This window comes from Onychostruthus taczanowskii, unplaced genomic scaffold (assembly GCF_017590055.1).
Source record: "Onychostruthus taczanowskii isolate IOZ18803 unplaced genomic scaffold, ASM1759005v1 scaffold99, whole genome shotgun sequence".
Classification (NCBI taxonomy): Eukaryota; Metazoa; Chordata; class Aves; order Passeriformes; family Passeridae; genus Onychostruthus; species Onychostruthus taczanowskii.
This window is the reverse complement of record NW_024507990.1, coordinates 1,084,882-1,104,947: the sequence shown is the minus strand read 5'-3', so window position 1 is coordinate 1,104,947 and position 20,066 is coordinate 1,084,882. Positions and strand designations below refer to the sequence as shown.

At 48.7% G+C, this 20,066-nt stretch overlaps 1 protein-coding gene across 2 annotated transcripts in view; it reads left to right on the top strand.

Moving 5' to 3' along the window:
- The window catches only part of GAS7 (growth arrest specific 7), an 80,319-nt gene that overhangs the window by 39,546 nt on the left and 20,707 nt on the right, over positions 1 to 20,066 (top strand). For both annotated transcript variants that reach the window (XM_041427375.1, XM_041427374.1), the window contains exons 3-7: positions 192 to 263; positions 1,816 to 1,901; positions 5,511 to 5,564; positions 13,753 to 13,842; positions 16,343 to 16,458. In XM_041427375.1, the coding sequence (XP_041283309.1) occupies positions 192 to 263; positions 1,816 to 1,901; positions 5,511 to 5,564; positions 13,753 to 13,842; positions 16,343 to 16,458 (418 nt within the window). The remainder of the gene's footprint in view (positions 1 to 191; positions 264 to 1,815; positions 1,902 to 5,510; positions 5,565 to 13,752; positions 13,843 to 16,342; positions 16,459 to 20,066) is intronic.

Here is a 20,066-nt window from a genome sequence, read left to right as displayed (position 1 = left end):
AGCTGGCAGCTGTGGCAGGAAGAGATGAGGGGAGAGAGGAAGGGCAGGGAGGTGCAGGCATCTTCCTCACAGGGTGAAAACCTGGTTCAGAGAGAGGACAGTGAGGGTCAGATCCACTGGTTTGTGTGTCATAACTCTGGTATGTGTGCAAAAGCCTCCATCACCCTGACACTGGTGTTTCCCTTCTGCAGAAACGACGTGGGAGCGGCCGAGCAGCGTGCCTGGCACTCCCAAGAGCCCTGTGTCACAGAAGAGTTCTGCAGGTACTGTTTGATGAATCTGGGTGAATCTGCTCCTCTGCCATTCAGCAAAGCAAAGTGCTGTGGTACAGTGGGAGAGAGACTTGATGGACACATAGAATCATAGGATGGTTCAGGTTGGAGGAGACCTTAAAGATCATTTTGTTACACCTGCCTGCCATGGGTAGGAACCCCTTCCACTATCCCAGGTGATGGAATATGCTCCAAGCCCTGTCCAGCCTGGCCTTGGACACTTCCAGGGATCCAGGGGCAGCCACAGCTTCTCTGGGCACCCTGTGCCAGGGCCTTACCACCCTCACAGATTTTCTCTTAATCTCTGATCTCAGTCTGTCCTCCCACAGCTTAAAGCCATTGCCTCTTGTCCTGTCACTGCAGACTCTTGCCTAATGTCCCTTTCTAGCTCTCCCACATCCCTGTCAGACAAATGTCTCCCCAGACCCTTCTCTTCTCCAGCCTACATGCTTGTGAGAGTGTAGCAGAGCAAACATGGTGGGGCTTTCTCTCCTGGCACATCTTCTGGACTGTTGTTTCCCTGCCAGTCCCTCTTCAGTCTGGGTGTCTGAAGTGTCCACTCAGGAGCTGGGATGGCTCCTTCTGGGAGCACAGAGGCAAAGAGGGGCCCAACAAGCACTTCCTCAGTTTGTTTTCTGACAGGGCAGGGAAATCAAAGAGCTGCAGACACACCTGGGCTGGCTGATGCTCTTCCACACAGAGCATGTGCACAGCAAAGAGTTTCAGCATGTGATGGCTACAGGGGTGACCATACATCATAGATATAGATCGTCTCTGTCTTGATCTGAGGTTGCAGGGAAGCAAGTAACAAAGTCAGATATGTAACTGTACTGAAAAGCTCTTGGGTACTGCAGAATGGCAAAGCAAAGCAAAAATTACTCTAGAATAAGAAGTGTTAAATGTAAAGGCCATTGGTGCCAGATGACTGTAAATAAAGCAGGTTAGAAGATGTTTTCCTTAGCAGTTTTTGAACTGATGTCCCTCTTTATTGGCAGAACTGGGTGGGTAGCCTGTGTGAAGATTGTGCATTTCATTGTGACCAAAGGATTTATAATGTAGTTGATTATCTTGTTTCAACGTTACTTTGAGCATTATTCATTGCTCAGTATATTTAAAAAAAAAAAGGCAATTTATAGTTCCATGCAGGAACCAGAAACATCTTACATGGCTTTCTTTCTTAACATGAAAACTCCCTTGGAGCAGTACTTTTAACAGGTGCCCAGCAAGCCACTCTGTCACTCTCCTCCTCAGGTGAATGGGGCTGAAAACTACAACAAAAGGGTTGGGATAAGGGCAGGGAGACATCACTCATTATGGTCATGGGGCAAAACAGACTCCACTCAGGAAAATGTTTAATCTATTACCCATCAAATCACAGTAGGGTAATGAGAAACACAACTAAGCCTTAAAACACTGTGATCTATATCTGCATATTCAGTTATGGGATTAGTTTTTTAATTTGTGCGTATGGGGTTAATTTTAAAATCTTAAATGTCATTGGCTGTCAGCAGCAAGCCTGCTAACTCTGCATTTGTTCTTGCAGTGAATGGCTACTACATCTCTGGGTCCCCAGTACACCAGCTTGACTCAGGTCACATGAGCCTCCGAAAACCCAGTGGGGACCCCCAGGTAAGTTTTGGGAAAAAGCCAAACAGCGGGATCCAAGAATAAATGGGTTTTTACTTAAGTAGTTTAGGAATCCACCCAGAGCAAGAAGTCAAGAGGTCATTTTCTTTTAGAAACTCACAGATCAGACAGATTTGTTGTGTGTAGCATAGTTAGTCTTTGTGTTCAGCTGGTAAAACAGTAAAAAAAGCCAAGATCCTTTGGATTTTTTTGTCCTGTCACTCCTTTCTGAAAAATCCACCAGGCCACTTCAGTCACTATGAACAACCCTATGAATTTTCCTGCCACTCCAGCCTGAACCCTGGGCCCGTGTCCAGCACAGTCCTCTCTTTACACTTGCACATCCGCCCATGTCTGTATCTCATTGTATTTTCCTGCAGCTCCAGCCTCCCTCCCAAAGACAGTATTCACAAAGAATTCATCCAAAGCTTTTTTCTCAATGACTTCATCCACTCTGGCCTGTCCTTTCACAGCCCCTCCTCAGTGCCTCACCCAGCACATCACCCCGAGTTAACCTACAGGATGTTGACCTGTGGACAGTTTGCCTCCCCTGCCTTTGTCCAAATTTCCAATAAATATCTCTGTACTTTTGCTTGCAATACATCATATCCCTGGGAAATTCTTCCCCACAGGTCTGCAGATGCAGCACAGGGCCCTCTTCCAGCTCCTCCCATGAAACTCTGCTCCCTGCCAAAGCATCACCATATGACTATGTGACTGCCACAGCTGGTGGATCACACTCCAGTTGGGCTGTGCTTCCCCACCCTCTGGCCTTTCCCCCTGAGTTTTCTGTTTCCTTTCTGTATGAAAGTGCTGAGTCCTTTCACAGTGCTAAATACCCCTGGGGAAATGCGTGGTTGATTGGTGTGCTTCTGCCATGTGGACCTGGCCTGTCTGGTGCTCTCACTGTCTCTGACATTCTCTGTTTCTTGATCTAAGTTTTGTGCTGTCTGAAAACTTTCCCACTTTGCCTTGACTCTTTTTTCTCACATGCTGCCTCTTAAATAGTTCCCTTCAGCCTTTCACCTACGTCCTGGTTTAGATTCATGGCATTTCTCATGATACAGTCCAGCTCTTTGGATTCCCTGTTTCTTCCACATCAAACATCTTGTACTAATTCCCTGTGCTGCTGTTTCTCTGAGCAATTTGCCTGGGCTGGAGACAGTGAGCACCTAAACTAGGTCAAAAGCATTTTAGAATCTTACGTAGTGCATTACCAGACACCCCTGTCCACACATCTACCGTGACTCCCTCAGAGAACCCAAATAAACCTGTAGGCTGTGACTTCCTTCAAAAAGTCTCTGGTGAATCCTTGCGCCAAAAAAAAAAAAATTAAAATTAATTTCTCAAGGCATCTGACTCCCATGTTTTTGTAGTTGGTTTAGAACACAGTCAGATTAACTAACATCTGCAAAACTTCCTTTGTAGCAACATTTGCCACCTTCTGAGTCTTACTCAAAGCCTCACAGACACCTTTTTACTCAAATTCACATTTGAGATACATGAGGAGTCACAGAGTCACAGAATGGAAGAGACTCTAAAGCCCATCCAGTGCCACTCCTTGCCATGAGCAGGGACACCTTCCACTATCCCAGGTTGTTTCAAGACCCATCCAGCCCAGCTTTGAACACTTCCAGGGATTCAGAGGCAGCCACAGCTTCTCTGGACACCCTGTGCCATGGCCTCACCAGCTACAGGGAGTAATTCCTTCCCAATATCCCATCTAACCCTGCCCTCTGGCAGTGGGAAGCCATCCCCCTTTTTCTATCACCACAGGCCTTTGTCCACAATCTCTCTCCAGCTTTTTGTAGACTGACCTCAGGAGCTGAAAGTTTCCACTGAGGTCTTCCTGGAGCCTTCTCCAGGCTCTCTCAGCCTTTCAGTGCTTTGCAGTGCTTTGCTCAGCTGACTCCACCATCAGCCTGTCAGAGATCCCTTTCATGGCTTTTCTCACTCCCTTCATCACCTCCATGGTACTTTTTTTCCACTACTCCTTTATTACAGGTTTTTCCAAACTGAGCTCCTGGCTTCATCCCTGCTTTGAACCTGCTTTGAATTAGTTCTGAATCCCTAACTGGCTGCTGGTGGCATTAATTCTCAGAACAGCTTGTGTCTACGCCCGCTTGGGAAGCTGCTTTTCCTGGGGGCTGTGGCAGCTTTTGCAGGAGAGTCCTTAGTAAGGAAAGCATCTGACCATAAACCTGTGGTTGCAAGAAGCTGTTCTGCATACCCTCAAAGTCTTTTTGGCCTGTCTCTCTCTCTCCTTGTGTGTCTTGGGCCATCCTGAGCTGCTCTGCTTTGACTGCTTCCTTGTCTGTTCCTGGCACGGGCTGTCTCCCACTGTGGAGCAGCTCCTAGGCTTCGGCCAGGATGCTTTCTTGGACCTGGGCAGCAGCCACCATGCAAACAAATGCTGGCAAGATCCCTCCAGCAAGCTCAGCCACATTTCTTGGAAACAGGTCAGGGGGTGGGGGGAAAAGCCACAACTGAGAACAACACGGAACTATGCAGTGCTGGGCACACGGCCAGACCTTGTTTATGGCTTCCTAGAGAGCAGCTAAATGCTGCCCGTTCAAGTTGTCACAACTGCCACCAAGGGGACAGCAGAACAGCCATGGAACTGCACGTGTGTGGTGCTGGCACCTTGCTGCTGCTGGGTGTCGAGTCCCAGGACGAGCACCAGGTTCCCAGACAGTGGGATATGGGGTGGGAGTCCCAAATGATGCCAGGAGCAATTCACGGGCTGCAGAGCAGTCACAGCATCTGAGCCCCTCCAGGGACCTGCGACAGAGACAGGGGGCACTGCCCCCCTGGGGGGACTCTGGGGCACATTTGTGTCCCTGTCCCCAGGGGGTTATGATGCCACCATTCCGCAGAAAGGTAGGAACTGCCTGATGGCAGAACACGGGACGTTGTCACAACTGCCACCAAGGGGACAGCAGAACAGCCATGGAACTGCACGTGTGTGGTGCTGGCACCTTGCTGCTGCTGGGTGTCGAGTCCCAGGACGAGCACCAGGTTCCCAGACAGTGGGATATGGGGTGGGAGTCCCAAATGATGCCAGGAGCAATTCACGGGCTGCAGAGCAGTCACAGCATCTGAGCCCCTCCAGGGACCTGCGACAGAGACAGGGGGCACTGCCCCCCTGGGGGGACTCTGGGGCACATTTGTGTCCCTGTCCCCAGGGGGATATGATGCCACCATTCCGCAGAAATTCTGATGGCAGAACACGGGACACAGGACAGCATCCATCGCTGTCCCCAGCAGTGGATGTCACCGTCCCCGTTCTCGTACTTAGCAGAGCAAAGTGCTACCCACGGGACACCAAGACTGCTGTCCCTGTCCTCAGGGGGGTGCGACATCACCATCCCCTGCAGGGCACTCTTCCCACCCCCGCCAGCGAGTGCCACCGTCCCACGGCACAGCGAGCCCCGGCGGAGGCGAGAGAGGCGGAGCAGCCAGCCGGGGCCTCCCGCAGCTCCCCTCCCTCCATCCCTGCCTCCCGGGCCGAGCCGAGCCGAGCCGTGCCATGGGACCCGCCTCTCCCCGCCCCGCGCAGCCATGCTGGGCTCCGAGAGCGGCCGCGATGATGCGCTCCGCTTCCCTCCGCAGAGCCCGGGCTCCCCGGCGGCGCCGCGGCGGCAGAGCAAGGAGAGCAGCCTGACGGTGAGAGCGGGGCCCGGGGCCGGGGGAATCCGTGAGGGCACCGGGGCTGCGGGACTCCGTGTGGGCACCGGGGCTGCGGGACTCCGTGTGGGCACCGGGGCCGGGGGATTCCGTGAGGGCGCCGGGGCTGCGGGATTCCATGTGGGCACCGGGGCTGCGGGACTCCGTGAGGGCACCGGGGCTGCGGGATTCCATGTGGGCACCGGGGCTAGGGGATTCCGTGTGGGCACCGGGGCTGGGGAACCACAGGGATTCCGTGCTGGGCACCGGGCAGTGAGCTGAGGAACCACGGGGATTCCTTGTGGGCACCGGGGCTGCGGGATTCCGTGCTGGGGACCGGGCAGTGAGCTGAGGAACCACGGGGATTCCTTGTGGGCACCGGGGCTGCGGGATTCCGTGATGGGCGCTGGGGCTGGGGGACCGCGGGGATTGCGAGCTGAGCACCGGCCAGTGAACTGGGTAACGTCGGGAATTCCATGCTGAGCACCGGGCACCGGGGCTGGGGAAGCACGGGGCTCCGGGCAGTGGGACTGGGGAACCGCGGGGGTTCCGTGCTGGGCACCGGGCATTGAGCTGGGTAACTGCGGGGATTCCATGCTGAGCACCGGGTACCGGGGCTTTGGGAGCGCGGGGGTTCCGTGCTGAGCACCGGGCAGTGAACTGGGGAACCGCGGGGATTGCGTGCTGAGCACCGGGTACCGGGGCTGGGGAACCGCGGGGGTTCCGTGCTGGGCACCGGGCATTGAGCTGGGTAACTGCGGGGATTCCATGCTGAGCACCGGGTACCGGGGCTTTGGGAGCGCGGGGATTCCGAGCTGAGCACCGGGCAGTGAACTGGGTAACTGCGGGAATTCCATGCTGAGCACCGGGTACCGGGGCTTTGGGAGCGCGGGGGTTCCGTGCTGAGCACCCCGTGCCGGAGCATCCTGCCCCCGCAGCGTTTTGGTGTTCAAACGCCGCTAAACCCACGGAGGGGTTGGGATCTCTGCCCTGCGCTGGAGCCCGGGCGCGGTTGTCCGTGGAATCATGGTGACTCCAGGATGAGGAGGAAGGAATGAGGTGCCTGGGACTGTGAACCAGGTGTCCTGAAAAAACTTCCTCCTCTGATCATCCCCCCTCCACAACAGCGTCTGTACTGGGAGAAGTACTGAAGAGTTAGAGGAAGACAGAGCAGGATCTTTTTTTTTCCCAGTCTGTATTTGAGGTGTCAAGGAGGTTTCTTGTGCCAGAGTGTCCAAGTAAAGATTTCTAGGTGGAAAGTGTAGGCAAAGATTTTATATTTCAGTGTCAAATTAATCTTACATTTACTTTAATTCTTTATAATTGAGTATAACTGGCTCAGTGATGAGACTTTTTACAAGAACATGTAGTGACAGGACAGGGAACAGTGGTTTAAAACTGAAAGAAAGAAGATTTTGATTAGCTAGTAGGAAGAAATTGTTCCCTGTGAGGGTGGGAGGCCCTGGTACAGGCTGTCTAGAGAAGCTGTGGCTGCCCCTGGATCCCTGGAAGTGTCCAAGGCCAGGCTGGAAGGGACTTGGAGCAATTTGGGATAGTGGAAGGTGTCCCTGCCCATGGCAGAGGGGTGGACAAGATGGGCTTTAATGTTCCTTCCAATCCAAACCATCCTATGATTCTGTGTTATGAATGGAAATGTTCTCAGTTGTGTGATGTATCTCAGTTTACAGACATTGATAACTTTAGTGTGCTTGGTGACCTCATCTGGAACACAATTAGCACTTATGGGCTCTTCAGTGCAGGACAGGTGATTAAAACCAGAAGGGAAATCAAAATAGATGAGTGAGAATTGCTAGTAATAGAAAGGTTTATTTAAATGGAAATCAGAAGAAATGAACAGATAAATTAATTTTCAGCAATAAAGGAGAGGCAATTGTTGCAGCTGCAAGTATTGGCAGGGTATCAAGTCTCTGAGAACAAAAGGAATAATTTAATATTATACATCCTTGTTAGTGTTACTATGAGGAGGAGATTGTTGTGTGCATTGTCACGTGCAACCTGCAGATTTATTCATTAGTGGGCTGGGTTGCTGGTGACAGGGTCAAAAGAAGCACACAGAAGTGCCTCTGACTGAGATGTGAGTCAGCCACTGCCATGCAGGTACAGTGTTCTGGGGCAGGAGGGGGAAATCTTCAACAGCTTTTGAAAAAAAAGCCACTTCAATCAGTGATTTTAGTTATAAAAATAGGTTGTTACCAATGTTAGTACTGGAAATTGGTTTACTGAGAGTGTGGTGTGCTTTGAAGCAAGTACAAATCTGTATGTTCAGACATTTTTGCAGATGTCTGGGAGAATCAGCTGTTCCAGGGCTGCTTTGGCTGGGGCAGGAGACATGTCCCAGCCCTTGAATGCAGCTCCTGACTGCTCAGATTGGGGGATTGGGGGAAATCATGGGCTGAGCATCATGTCCAGAGGGACTAGGCATGGTCACCCAGGGTGGGGTGCACTGAGCTGCCTGAGCACAGGAGGAGGAGAGCTTGTTTTCTGCAGTCCCTGCTGCTCACAGGGCTCAGGCTGTTCTCTCAGGGTGGCTTGCCATGTTTGCTGGCCCGTGTGCCATCAGGTAACATCTGCAGAGCAAACTGTGTGTTATGTCAGGGTCGCTGGGTGTGCGTTTCTCCAGCAGAAGCCCAAAGCTTTCAAGTAGGATGAATCAGATAGACAAAAACAAGCTAATTTTAACAGCTGTTTGCTCCAAGCCATTGCCTCCATCAAGGCAGCATTGTGAGAGATCTCATAAGGAGTGTAAAGTGTAAAACAGTGTGTTTTCACTGTTTCCTAGGAGGTTCTGTGTGCTCAGTGCCACTCAAGCTGACGTGGGGATGTTCTGCTTAGCAGAGCTGCGGGGCATGTCCTTAGCTTGCTGTCAGATGCTTTTTCTTGGTCTGTAGCTGTGCTCAGGCACAGCCTCTTCTTGCAGAGGGGAATTCTGTGATTTACTTCAAAGCTTTTGGTCCAGGAAACCTCCCTTCAAACCGAAATCCTGTGGCACACAAGCTGCAGACATCAGGTGATGTCCAGCCAAGCTGTTGCTGCGTCACTGCCTTCAGCAGAGGAGTGGGAGCATCTTCCTCAGGATGCATCTGCCTCCTCTGCATCCAAGTGGCATTTAGTAGCACAGCTTCTGGAAACCCTGAAGGCAGGGGGAGCTGGAATATTTCCCATCTGTGTGCAACCAACAAGAATAATCTGGTGTTTTTTCTTTGGTCAGTCAATGTTACTGACATGGTCTTCCATCTTTGGAAGAGAAACTCCAGCTGGTTGTATCAGAGGCTGTTATGAAACTGCAGCTGTGTGGTCTGTGCTAGTTTTACAATTAATTTCAAGGTGCACTTGCTGTTTTAAGGCTGGATGGTTTGCTGGCTGATTCCTGAAGTCTCTGGTCTGTGGAAGCTGGAGATATTTGCAATAGGTGAGGGAGAGTGCAATGGAGAATGTACAGGGGGATTTCACTTGAGGAACAGAGCTGTGTCTTACTTGGAAGAGCAGGAAAGCTGCCTGATTATAAGGTATTTCTGATTGTGGGTTTCTTTCTAAAATTCTAAAATTTTAAATTCTAAAAATTCTCTGGTGCCTTGTTAAGGATAGTGCAGGACCTTGAAAACGCTGGTGTTTGGATTGCATGTGCTGGCCACGTCAGTGAACACGTGCAGATGGGAAGATGGGCAGCCTGTGCACAGGAACCTGGGATTTCCTGCTGCTGTGCTCTGTGTCTGGCAAGTGTGACACACCCAGGTTTGTGATGAGCACAGCATGAGGCTGCACAGTCCCCCCCTCTGCCCTGGGCCTGACTTTGGTAGATTCTGTCAGAAAAGCCCTGGTTGGGCAGGGGCTGGAGTAATCTCTGAACCTTTCTGCAGATAGACCAAGTAAAGAGGGCTCCTCCACGCTTTTGGCAGAATCTCTCCTTTGAAATAGGAAGGAATCAATGGCTTTGTTAACAGTGAGCACTTGAATTGTCTGTTCTTCCCTTCTGTGGTACCACAGCTGCAGCATCACCCTACCAGAGCTAAAACCCAGGGCAAACTCATGGTGTTGACGCTGCCCAGACATAGCCCAGGCATTTCTGGGCTTCCCTGCCTGGGGAGAGTTCAGGCTGCCCAAGCTCTTCTAGATCTTCTCCAGCCTTTGCATTGGCTTTTTTTACCCAAATAGTTTCATTTGTCATATGAACTCAGTGGTGGATATTGTACTTTCTGGGTCTCAACTGAAATTGTAAAGAAGATACTGAAGTGTGGCAATCTGGCACATCTCTTCTGTGTTTAAGGTGCTGAGAATGTGTAGAAATACAAAAAAAATAATGTGCATTTTTAAGTTGAAGAGATAAGCAAAAATGTTGCCCTGCTTTAGTCACGTGAGTGTGGCACAGTAAGTTCTGCTCTCTGCTCATTTATTTATGTTGTATCTGATGTAATAAACATGTAGTTGATTATCTAAGCTTTGATCAAATTATTCTTGCTTTATTCCTGTTGCTTGGCAATGTCTCATTTACTGGTGAGTGACTTCAAAGTCTGTAGAGACTCTGAAATCCAGGAGATTAATGTGCCTGTCCAGCCCAACAAAGTTTGCTGTTCCTGTGCATTCACCTGGCTCCCTGGGTCTGCTCCTCTTCTGTCACCCTTTTGTGTCTCAGACATAATTAAGACTCTTCTACAACATAAACAGCTCATTTTGTCATTATTGCCAGTGTACTCGTGGGAAATAGGAGCTGGAATATTCAGCTGTTCAGAGAGTATAATTGCATTTGCTCATGATCAGTACACGGGCAAAAGTATTTTAATCCACTGAGTTTGGCACACAGCTTGTCAAGAGAAATGCATTTGTGCTGCTTCTCTGATGCCCAATGTGTGTGTGTCCTCCACCAAGCTTTGTTTGTCACCGTGTTTTCTTCTCCTTCTCTGACTCTGAATCTTCTGTCCTCTTTAATCCAGTGGCTCCCAGACAGGTTTTCTGGTGCCACTCCTGGCCAGTGGCAGCTGGAAATACAAGCTGCTGTCCTCTGGCAGGTTTGCTCAGCTCTTCCTTGGGGTTTTGCCCTGCTGCTGTCTTGTTATTAATTTTGCTTTGTTGCAAGCTGACAATAGCCATTATTTTGACAAAGAGGCTGCATAAGAACTTAATATCATGGTGAGGCTGATTATCACCTCAGCTGTCCCAGTGGAGCTTGTGGGAATGCAATGCAGGTCATCACACCTTGTTTTCTCTTCGTGTTCTGTGATTCCATCATTATCTGAGAGACATGTTTTAATTTGTTTTGTTTCTTCCTGGCAATTACAGCTGTAATAATCACCTTCTGCAAGCTTTTGTTAGGCCTTGCTGGCAAGTCAGCATTATTAAAATATCCACAGTGCCATAGGTCTGGATTTGGAGCTTGCATGGAGCCTAGACAGCTCCCAGGGATGTGAGCAAAGTGTGGTCTCTCGAAATTAGTGAGGGCAGTTCTCCTTGGCATGGAGGGAATGTCATTGTCCATGGGACTGATGGAGCTGTCAAACATGGGGACATCATCATGAGGTGCTTTGGCTGACCTTACATTACTCAGCTCATCAGTGGGACCAAGCTGGTGAAGAAGAGTGGGGTTTTTTTCAGCTCTCTTTGCTTTTAGAAGCAAGAAAAGGAGCATTTCAGAGGGAGGATTGGGAGGGAGGAATGCCACAGTCATGCCACACTGCTGCTCAGTGCCAGCCTGGCATTCCCCTCCTGCTGGGAAATCCTGAGAGGTTTTAGAAATACTGAGAAATACCAATCCAAGAGCTCTTGTTTAAGTATAAATAATCTGGGGTAATGAAAGGAAGAAAGATCACAGGATTACCTAGGTAGTCATATGGAATTTTTAGTAGTATTTATAGAGTTTAGAAAATTTTCATGCCCCCTGGTGGGACTTAGTGTAGAAAGATGTAAGTTCTGTTTACTATGACACTTTTTTGTTTTGTTTTTAAGATTGTAAAAGCTTCTGTATTTTTGATTTTTTCGTTCTGGCACCAATTCCATTTTAAAAGTGATACTAGACCCAAATGTCCTCATGACTCTTTCCAGACAATTCAGCATCATTTCCAGACAATTCAGTCTTTGGAGAAGTGAAGAATAATTTGATTTATTCCTAGAACTTTGAGAAACACTTGAACTAACCCTGCTTTCATCACGTGCTGATGTGCACACTCACTGTTCACTTCTGCTGCACTCCTGGAGTTCTGTCCACTGCAGTGAGACACTGTCACCAGTCCAGCCTTGGCATTTCCAGTGACTCTGTGGTTATTGCTTCAGGACACTGAGACTCACTGTCACATCTCTAATCAGCAGCTTCCAACTGACACAGATTCAGTTTTTGTGGAACAGGCACTGCCTTTAGCAGGGAGTGGGAATTTCCCATGCTGTTTCTCTTTGCAGATTTTTAAGCTGCAGGATACAATTCCTGTGCCCACCACTGCAGATCACCTCCCTGTCCTGGTGTGCAGTGCCACACGATACAATGATCCAACTCAGGATGTTCTGTGGTTCTGTGATGCCCAGACTTCTGTTAAAGGCTGCAGAACACACTTGGGAGGTGCAGTTGATTACAGCATGGCCATCCTGCTCTGAACTGAGCTGATGCATGACTCTTCTGCTGGGGAACACAAGGGAACAGGGAAGGTGTTTGCAGTGCTGTCTGTGCTTGGGACCCTGTGGCCAGTGGAGGCCAGCCCTGGTTGGAGGTGCTGGCTCTGGCTGGACATTCTTGCTCTGGCTGGAGGTGCTGGCTCTGACTGGACATCCTGCCTCTGGCTGGAGAGGCTGGTTGGAGGTGCAGGGTGACCAGTGCATGGCCACTGCCTGCAAAGCCCAGATTTCTGCCCTGCACGTCAGTTTGGAGCCTGGTGGGAGCTGGAAAGCAAAACACATGGTTTAGGATCTAGTTGAGGTGACAGCCAAAGACACCAGAGGTTCAGGGTCCTTAGCCTGCTCTGAGCAGGGTGATTTATGTGGAGCAAGCTCTTGCACTGTTACAGGGGAGCTGCTGAACCTCCAGCCTGGGCAGAGGCAGCAGAACCAGTGTTGGTTTGTAGGAGCAGCTTGTATCAGCTGAAGGTTTTGTCTGCTCTGCTCTGGCGTGGTGGGTTTGTGCTGTGTCAGCAGCCACATCCTTTGTGATCCTCTCTGAATAGCCCAAAGGCAGATTCATTGCGTGCCTTTGGGTCTGCCTGTGCAGCTGTGCTAACCCTACCCGCAGATTTGTGTGGATTTCCTGTGGGAGTTAACTGATCCAAAACAAACCCCCACCCCCATACAGTTACATCTGTGACATCCCATCCCCAATATCTCCTGATCCCTTGATTGGTACTCAAGTGCTCTTCGTGTTCCCATGACCCTGAGAGGGGCTGATTTTAGGGTACCTGCCCAGCAGGGATTTGGGGTGAGCATTACAAACTGGCAGCGAGCTCTGACTCTGCCTGGTGCTTGCTCTGGAAGGCTCAGCTGTGTCCAGGGTTGTTCTGCAGCATGTTCTGCAGTAGCTGTGGTGCTCATTGCCTTCACTGTGCTGTTAGCAGGCTGCAGTGTTCCACTGGGATAACTTAATGAGTGCTTGGGTTTTTTGAATGCTGTTGTTTAATGAGCGTGTGATGAGTCCTGTCTGACAGATCCCTGTGCGCACTGAAGGTTCACTGACTCCAGAGAGCCCCCTGCTCCTTTCCACACAGAGCATCACTTCCATCTGAAAAGGTCTCAGAGATAGATTGAAGGGCTGTGCACTGAAAAAATAATTGCTGGTTTTGTCGTCCTGTAGGAGACTGGCATAGCCAGGGGTGTTTTGCAGTGACAGTGCCTGCAGTGCTCTCTGGTGCTCACTGTGTTTGTGTGCCCAGGGTGTTTCACATCAGGTTTTTCACCACAGTTTTCAGGGATCTGGGAGATCTCCCTGCGTGGTGCTTTCCAAATCCAGTAGGTTTTCCTCATGTGAAATGGGTATTTTATTTCCCTCTGAGCCAGCACTCCTGTCTGCAGAGAGTAGCATTCTGGGAATACTTAGCTGCTGTTTCCATGCAACAACCAGTTTTTCTTCCCTGGCATGCATTCACTGCGGATTTTCTGATGGATATAACTTCTTATTTACGTATTTCTCATTAACAGCTAAATTTCATTACTGTCTAACTCTCCTTTTTTTTGGCTTTGTTTTATTTTTTTTTTTTAACAGATCAACTGTGTGACTTTCCCCCACCCTGACGTAATGCCAGAGCAGCAGTTGCTGAAACCTTCAGAGTGGAGCTACTGTGATTATTTCTGGGTAAGTGGGCAGCCAGCCACATGCCACATGCAGCTCCAGAGCTTCCAAGAAAGTGGAATAAACAGCTTGATTTGTGATACAAGGTAAAGGAGAATTTGGGCTGAGATACAATGTGTTCAGGGAGTACCAGGGAGACTGGGGATGCCAGGGAAGATCTCCTGGAAACATCTGACCAGTCTGAGATGTGGCTGATGATCAAAGAAAGAAAGGCAAGGGCAGTTCTCAGGAGATGGATTTGCTCAGGAAATAGGGAGGATGTAGGAGAAGCCACATGTTTCAAAATACCACAGGCAAAAGGGCAGTGCTGGAGGAAGGGAATAGAATCACAGAATTCCAGCCTGGTTTGGGTTGGAAGGGATCTTAAAGCCCACCCTGTCCCACCCCCTGCCATGGGCAGGGGCACTTTCCACTGTCCCAGGCTGCTCCCAGCCCCATCCAGCCTGGCCTTGGGCACTTCCAGGGATCCAGGGGCAGCCACAGCTGCTCTGAGGCCTCCCCACCCTCACAGGGAAAAATTTCTTCCCAGTATCCCACCCATCCCTCCCCTCGGGCAGTGGGAGCCATTCTGTGTGTCCTGTCCCTCCATCCCTTGTCCCCAGTCCCTCTCCATCTCTCCTGGAGCCCCTTTAAGCCCTGGAAGGGGCTCTGAGCTCTCCCCAGAGCTGAGCTGTTCTCCAGGCTGAGCAGCCCCAACTTTCTCAGCCGGTCTCCAGAGCAGATGTGTTCCAGCTTAGTGGCCTCCTCTGGACTCCCTCCAGCAGACCCCCAGGTCCATGGATAGCAAGGTGGCTGGCAGGGAATATGATTCCAGTGGTTTCCAGAGCATGAGAGCCAGGGATACACAAGGAAGCAGGGGGTGCCCCTTCTGAAGCAAGCAGATAGTTAAAAACTCCTTGTTAAATTGTACAGCTCCCTCCACAGGGTATTCCAGAGGTCAGATAATAAATGCTTTCTTTGTGGTGAGGTTTGTGAAGGACAGGCCAATTTATAGCTTGAGTAGTTTTAATGCAGCCTGGAGCATCCAGAGTCTGGTTCTGTGTGTGCCCCCTTGTGCTCAGGTCTGTTTTCAGGCTCCTGAATCACATGAAAATGATGCAGTAGTCCTTGGAGTGTGGAGCTGATAGAAAATGGTCTTCCAGTGGAAAACTTTTCCTTCCACCTGAATATTTTTCTGGGCAGTGAGAGGAAAACCACAGTGGAATCAACAAATAATACAAAAGGAATCAGCAATGAAGCTTTTAGGAATCTGATGTGTGTTTTCAGCTACTAGTGATTGAAGTGTTTCCCTTTTAAAAAAAAAAAAGTGTCAGTATTGGAGGTCCAGCAGCATGTCCATCCCTTGTGCTTGCTCAGGGCTGATGGCAGGGCATTGCTAAAATACACTGACATATTTCAAAATGGTCACGTTACCACAAAATTTCTTCAGTTTCTTCCAGTCTTCTGATCCCAGTGGGCCCTAAATCATTAATGGTGTACAGACTGATTTTTTTGCAGTGTCTCACAAAAGTTCCTGCCCTGTTTGTTCCTCCCTATTCAGGCTCAGCCAATGCTTGGTTCCATGGGTTGGTCATATCTTGATTTCAGTGAAACTACTTACAGCTCCATACTTGCAGACTTTTATCCTCCCATAACTCTGCTTGCAGGAATTTCCTCTTTGGCCTTGTCATGGTCTGCCCACAGCTCGTTCTCCTTCTTCCATCATCTCCACTTCTCCCACTGTCTCAGCCTGCTGGTGCCTGGCAGGGCATCCTGCCAGTCTCCTGCTTTGATTAGTGTGGCATTTCCCTCTGGCTGCTTGTGCAGCACGTGGGGGATCAGAGCAAAACCTGCAGCACTGAGGGAAATGTTCTCTGAAAATTCTCTGTTGGGAGAGGGTAAGAAATGAAACAGGGAAGCAGAGAGAAAAGAGGCAGCAGAGAGAACAGTGTTGGTTCTTGAAGCCAGTGGAGCAAGGGGCTGTGTGAGAAGCAGGCAGTGAGGAATGGGGTGTGTGGTGGCAATCTGTGGGACAAGTTTGCCTTGTTTGACAGCAGATCCCTGCAGGCTGGCTCTGTTTTCCTTAGTACAACTCACAGTTGAGCTTGGCAGGCTGCTAAAGGTGTTTTAGCTCTGTGTCCCTCTGGAAGGAGCAGCCCTGTCCTCCCCTCTGCCCCAGGAATGTTCCCTTGTTCCAGGGTTCCTGCTTTTGGCAGGCTGAGCCCTTGGGGCTGACACTTACCCAGTGTGAAGGGTGGTGGGCAGAAATGACAGCAGGGCTGCTGCTCTGCCCCCACAGCATCCTTTGCTGGCTAAAGATAATTGTAAAACTTCCCTTTTTAAATTAAAAAAAAAGGAGTAAGAGGAGCAGGAGAGTGTTGGGCTATTTCTTTGAGAGGGTCTGAGGTGCTGTAGCCACCAGCTGCTCTCAAGGGAGGGTTCCTCAGGCACCACTGCTGGGAGCCACATCTCTGTGGGTTTGGCCTCCAAAGCTTTTTGTTGAACTTCCTTTTATTTCTTTCAGGCAGATAAGAAGGACTCACAAGGGAACAACACAGTGTCGGGATTTGAAATTCTTCTTCAAAAGCAACTTAAAGGGAAACAAATGCAGAAAGAAATGGCAGAGTTTGTTCGAGAAAGGTAACTAGCACTTGGCTATCAAATTAAATATTTATTGCAATTGCTGTTTCCCAGTTTAGATATTCCTTAAATATGTTAAGGCTTAAACTGCATAAAAGATATGCTACAAGTTCTTAATGAACATTTAACGTTTCTTTAGTGTTCAGCCACACTTTCCAGGCTTCTCCAGCTCTCACTTGTCTGAGTTGGATTGCACAAAGGCTGTCTGTTCAGAGGGAACCAAGAAGGTTTTAAGCTGCAGATTCAAGGAAAAAGCATAAACGGGAAAGAAGCAAAGTGGAGGTGATGTTTAGAAGGGAAATAATTTTGTGTGAAAAGTACAGAAGCAATTTGTTCACATGGAGCATAGGCAGAGTTTCCTAGAGGATGTTTTAAAAAGACATCACTTTGGGCTTGAGCTAGCTTCGTTATAGAACCACAGGATGGTTTGGGATGGCAGGGACTTTGAAGATCCACCTTCCACTATCCCAGGTGGTTCCAAGCCCCATCCAGCCTGGCCTTGGGCACTGCCAGGGATCCAGGGGCAGCCACAGCTGCTCTGGGTACCTGTGCCAGGGCCTGCCTAGCCTCCCAGGGAACAATTCCTAATTCCCAATATCCCATCCGTCCCTGCCCTCTGGCAGTGGGAGCCATTCCCTGTGTCCTGTCCCTCCATCCCTTGTCCCAGGTCCCTCTCCAGCTCTCCTGGAGCCCCTTTAGGCCCTGGAAGGGGCTCTGAGCTCTCCCCAGAGCCTTCTCTTCTCAGGGTGCAGTTCAGTTGGGCAGAACTTGCAGATAGTTGCTTCATTTATTATTTGTTTTGTTTCTCCCTCTCACCTTTTTTTCTTGCTAGGGATGTGGGGAAATGCAAAGTGTCACAAGCAGTAATGGGGAGCAGATACATTCTCATGAGGTTTCAGCAGCCTTTGACATCAGGTAATCCAAGAGGCAGTTAGAATGTGACCAGAGGTAGAAGAAAGAACCACCTGGAACATTAAAAATGCAATTGAGAAATAGGAATGCTAAGGGAGAGGATGGGAAGGCAAGCAGAATTATGATAGCAAGGGAAAAGAGGGGGAAGCTGCTTCAAAGGAAGTAATATATAATGAAATTTGACAGAAATAATAGCAGGAGGCATTCAAGAAAAAGGGAAAGTTGGTGTGAAATTAGAGAGAGCAAGGAGAGCAGCTCTGACACTGTGGGGAGGCATGTCTGTCCTCAGCAGAGGAAGAAGGAGGCATGCTGGAGAGGAAGGAAAAGACCCACTGTGTGCTGGAAACAAAAAAAGGTTGGGAATTGAGTGTGAAGAGAGTCTGGATGTGAGTTACAGAAAGATTATTCCATTTTTCATCTGTTTGTAACAAAGGATCAGGATTGTTCTGTGTGGAAAAGGAGGAGGATGGTGTTGGGCTGGAGGGACTATTCATGGAAACAGCTCAGGCCATCAGGGGAACCTCTGTGTTCCCAGCTGAGAGGGCTCAAATACTGATGAGATCGTCATGATGACCATCAGGTACCTTAGGGAACACAGGACCACATTTAACTGGGAATTTTTGTGTCCAGAAAAATTCTCTTTGTACAATCAGCCTGCTGGAGGTGAGATTGAGGCAGCTGTTAAAAACAGCCCTTCAATAGGAAGCTGGTATAAAAACATGATAACCAGATTTCTCCATCAAATATCCAACAAGAGGGAAGCTAACTGAAATTTGGTTTATCAGGTAGATGATTTTACAGGAGCTTCTTTTATATAGTGATCTCAGACTGAGCACATACATGTTCAGGTGGGGTTTTAGAATTCAAATAGTCACAGACTTTGACTTTTAGGAAGACAGACCTCAGGAAGGGGAGGAAAATAATTAATAAATATACTGAACTGAAAAATCCAGGGTGTTGGTGTGAAAGAAGGTATTACTTTAAATCAAAAGTGAAAATAGTGTCCAGAATTTGCATTCAGGGAAGGCTGCAAAACAGCCAAAAAAATCTGCAGGCTGCCTTGAGAAGCACCAGATACAAGAAATAATCTTTCCATTAGCAAAGTGTTTCTATTATTCACTATTTAATTAAGCAGTGCTATGTAGAAAATGTAAGTTAAAAAGCAGATTATTTAGCTTCTGCCATGTTCACCAGGTCCATATATGCACCTACCACTGCTGGTGCAATTTATGGGAGACATCTGCAGTCTCTGCACTACAGGAAAAGTAATTTTGCTTCTGTTGTCTGATAATTTCATTGTTCCCTCCTAACAGTGTAAAAAGACTCAGTCACAGTCTTCCCACAGTGGGAATTATGGAGCTGTATGTCAGATATCCTCTACCACCTCTTCTCCCTGTTCCCCCTGTTGTCTTAATCTATTTAGTTTCTTCTTGCTTGGCAGTCACATCAGATCATCTTTGCCTCTCTTTGCAGCTGTCTAGTTTTTCTTCATCCACCATAATATGTCATGACTGAAATTATTGGAGTGTGGGCACAAAATGTACCTTTTTTTTCAAAAAAAAAAAAAAATTAAAGGGAAAAGGAAAGGAACATCCAAAAATCAACTAGAACAAGTAAAGTCAGTATGGGTCAAAATGTACTTAAAATCTGTAATGCTTCAGGCTATATAGGGAGTGAAATCCTGAAAGTTTTCAAACAAATGAGTGGAAACAAGAACTTGTAGCTTTTTTTGTTAGGAAGGTGGAATTAGTGCCAAACAGCCACGTGGTTGTCTGAAAATGGACTCAGGAGTCGTGGCATGTTTGTGTTTCACAGTCACCACAATCCAGAGTTTGCAGTGTGTTTATATCAGGCAGGGTCAAGAGGCAGATTTTTTCCCCTCTTTGAGGTTTAGCTTGGTTTTTAATCCTTTTTGGCTCCACATGGTGACAGAAAGCCAGGCTGGGGTAGAAAAATTTATTTCTTATATTTGCGGTTCTTCACTACAGACATTTCACCTTTTTATTTTTATCTTTTGTTGATGTTCCTCCTTGCCAGGCACTCTGCCCTTTTAGCACATTTGCAGTACAAGTAGCACTTCAAATCCCTGAAAATATCTTGGAGCCTAGGGCAGAGCTGGAGCCAGTGAGGAGCTCTTCCATCAGAACCAGTGGCTCTGCTTTTCTGGTGCCACATTTAGGACAGGCACTGGTGGCACCAGCCACAGCGTGTCTTGTGTGTGCTTGTGAAATCAGGAGAATCACAGAATGGTTTGGCTTGGAAAGGACCTTAAAGCTCATCCAGTGCCATGGTAGGAACACCTTCCTCTAGACCAGATTGATCCAAGCCCTGTCTGACTTGGCCTTGGACACTGGCAGGGATCCAGGGGCAGCCACAGCTTCTCTGGGCACCCTGTGCCAGGGCCTCTCACCCTCATAGGCAAGAATTTCTTCCTAATATTTCATCTAAACCTACTCTTTTTTTTTTGACGACATGAGGCTTACTCTATCCCAGTCCATTCAATAATTCCTCAGCTTCAGCAGCAGCAGGGAAGAATTTGGCAGGCTTTTATTCAATATTTTCAGTATTCAATATTTTCAAATTCAGTATTTTCACAGCAGACCTTTTTGATGGAAGATGGTCAGCTACTCCTCTGTTCACGAGACAAAGCAATGAGAGACACATTCTGTGAGGGTCTGCATGGGCAGCTCAGAACA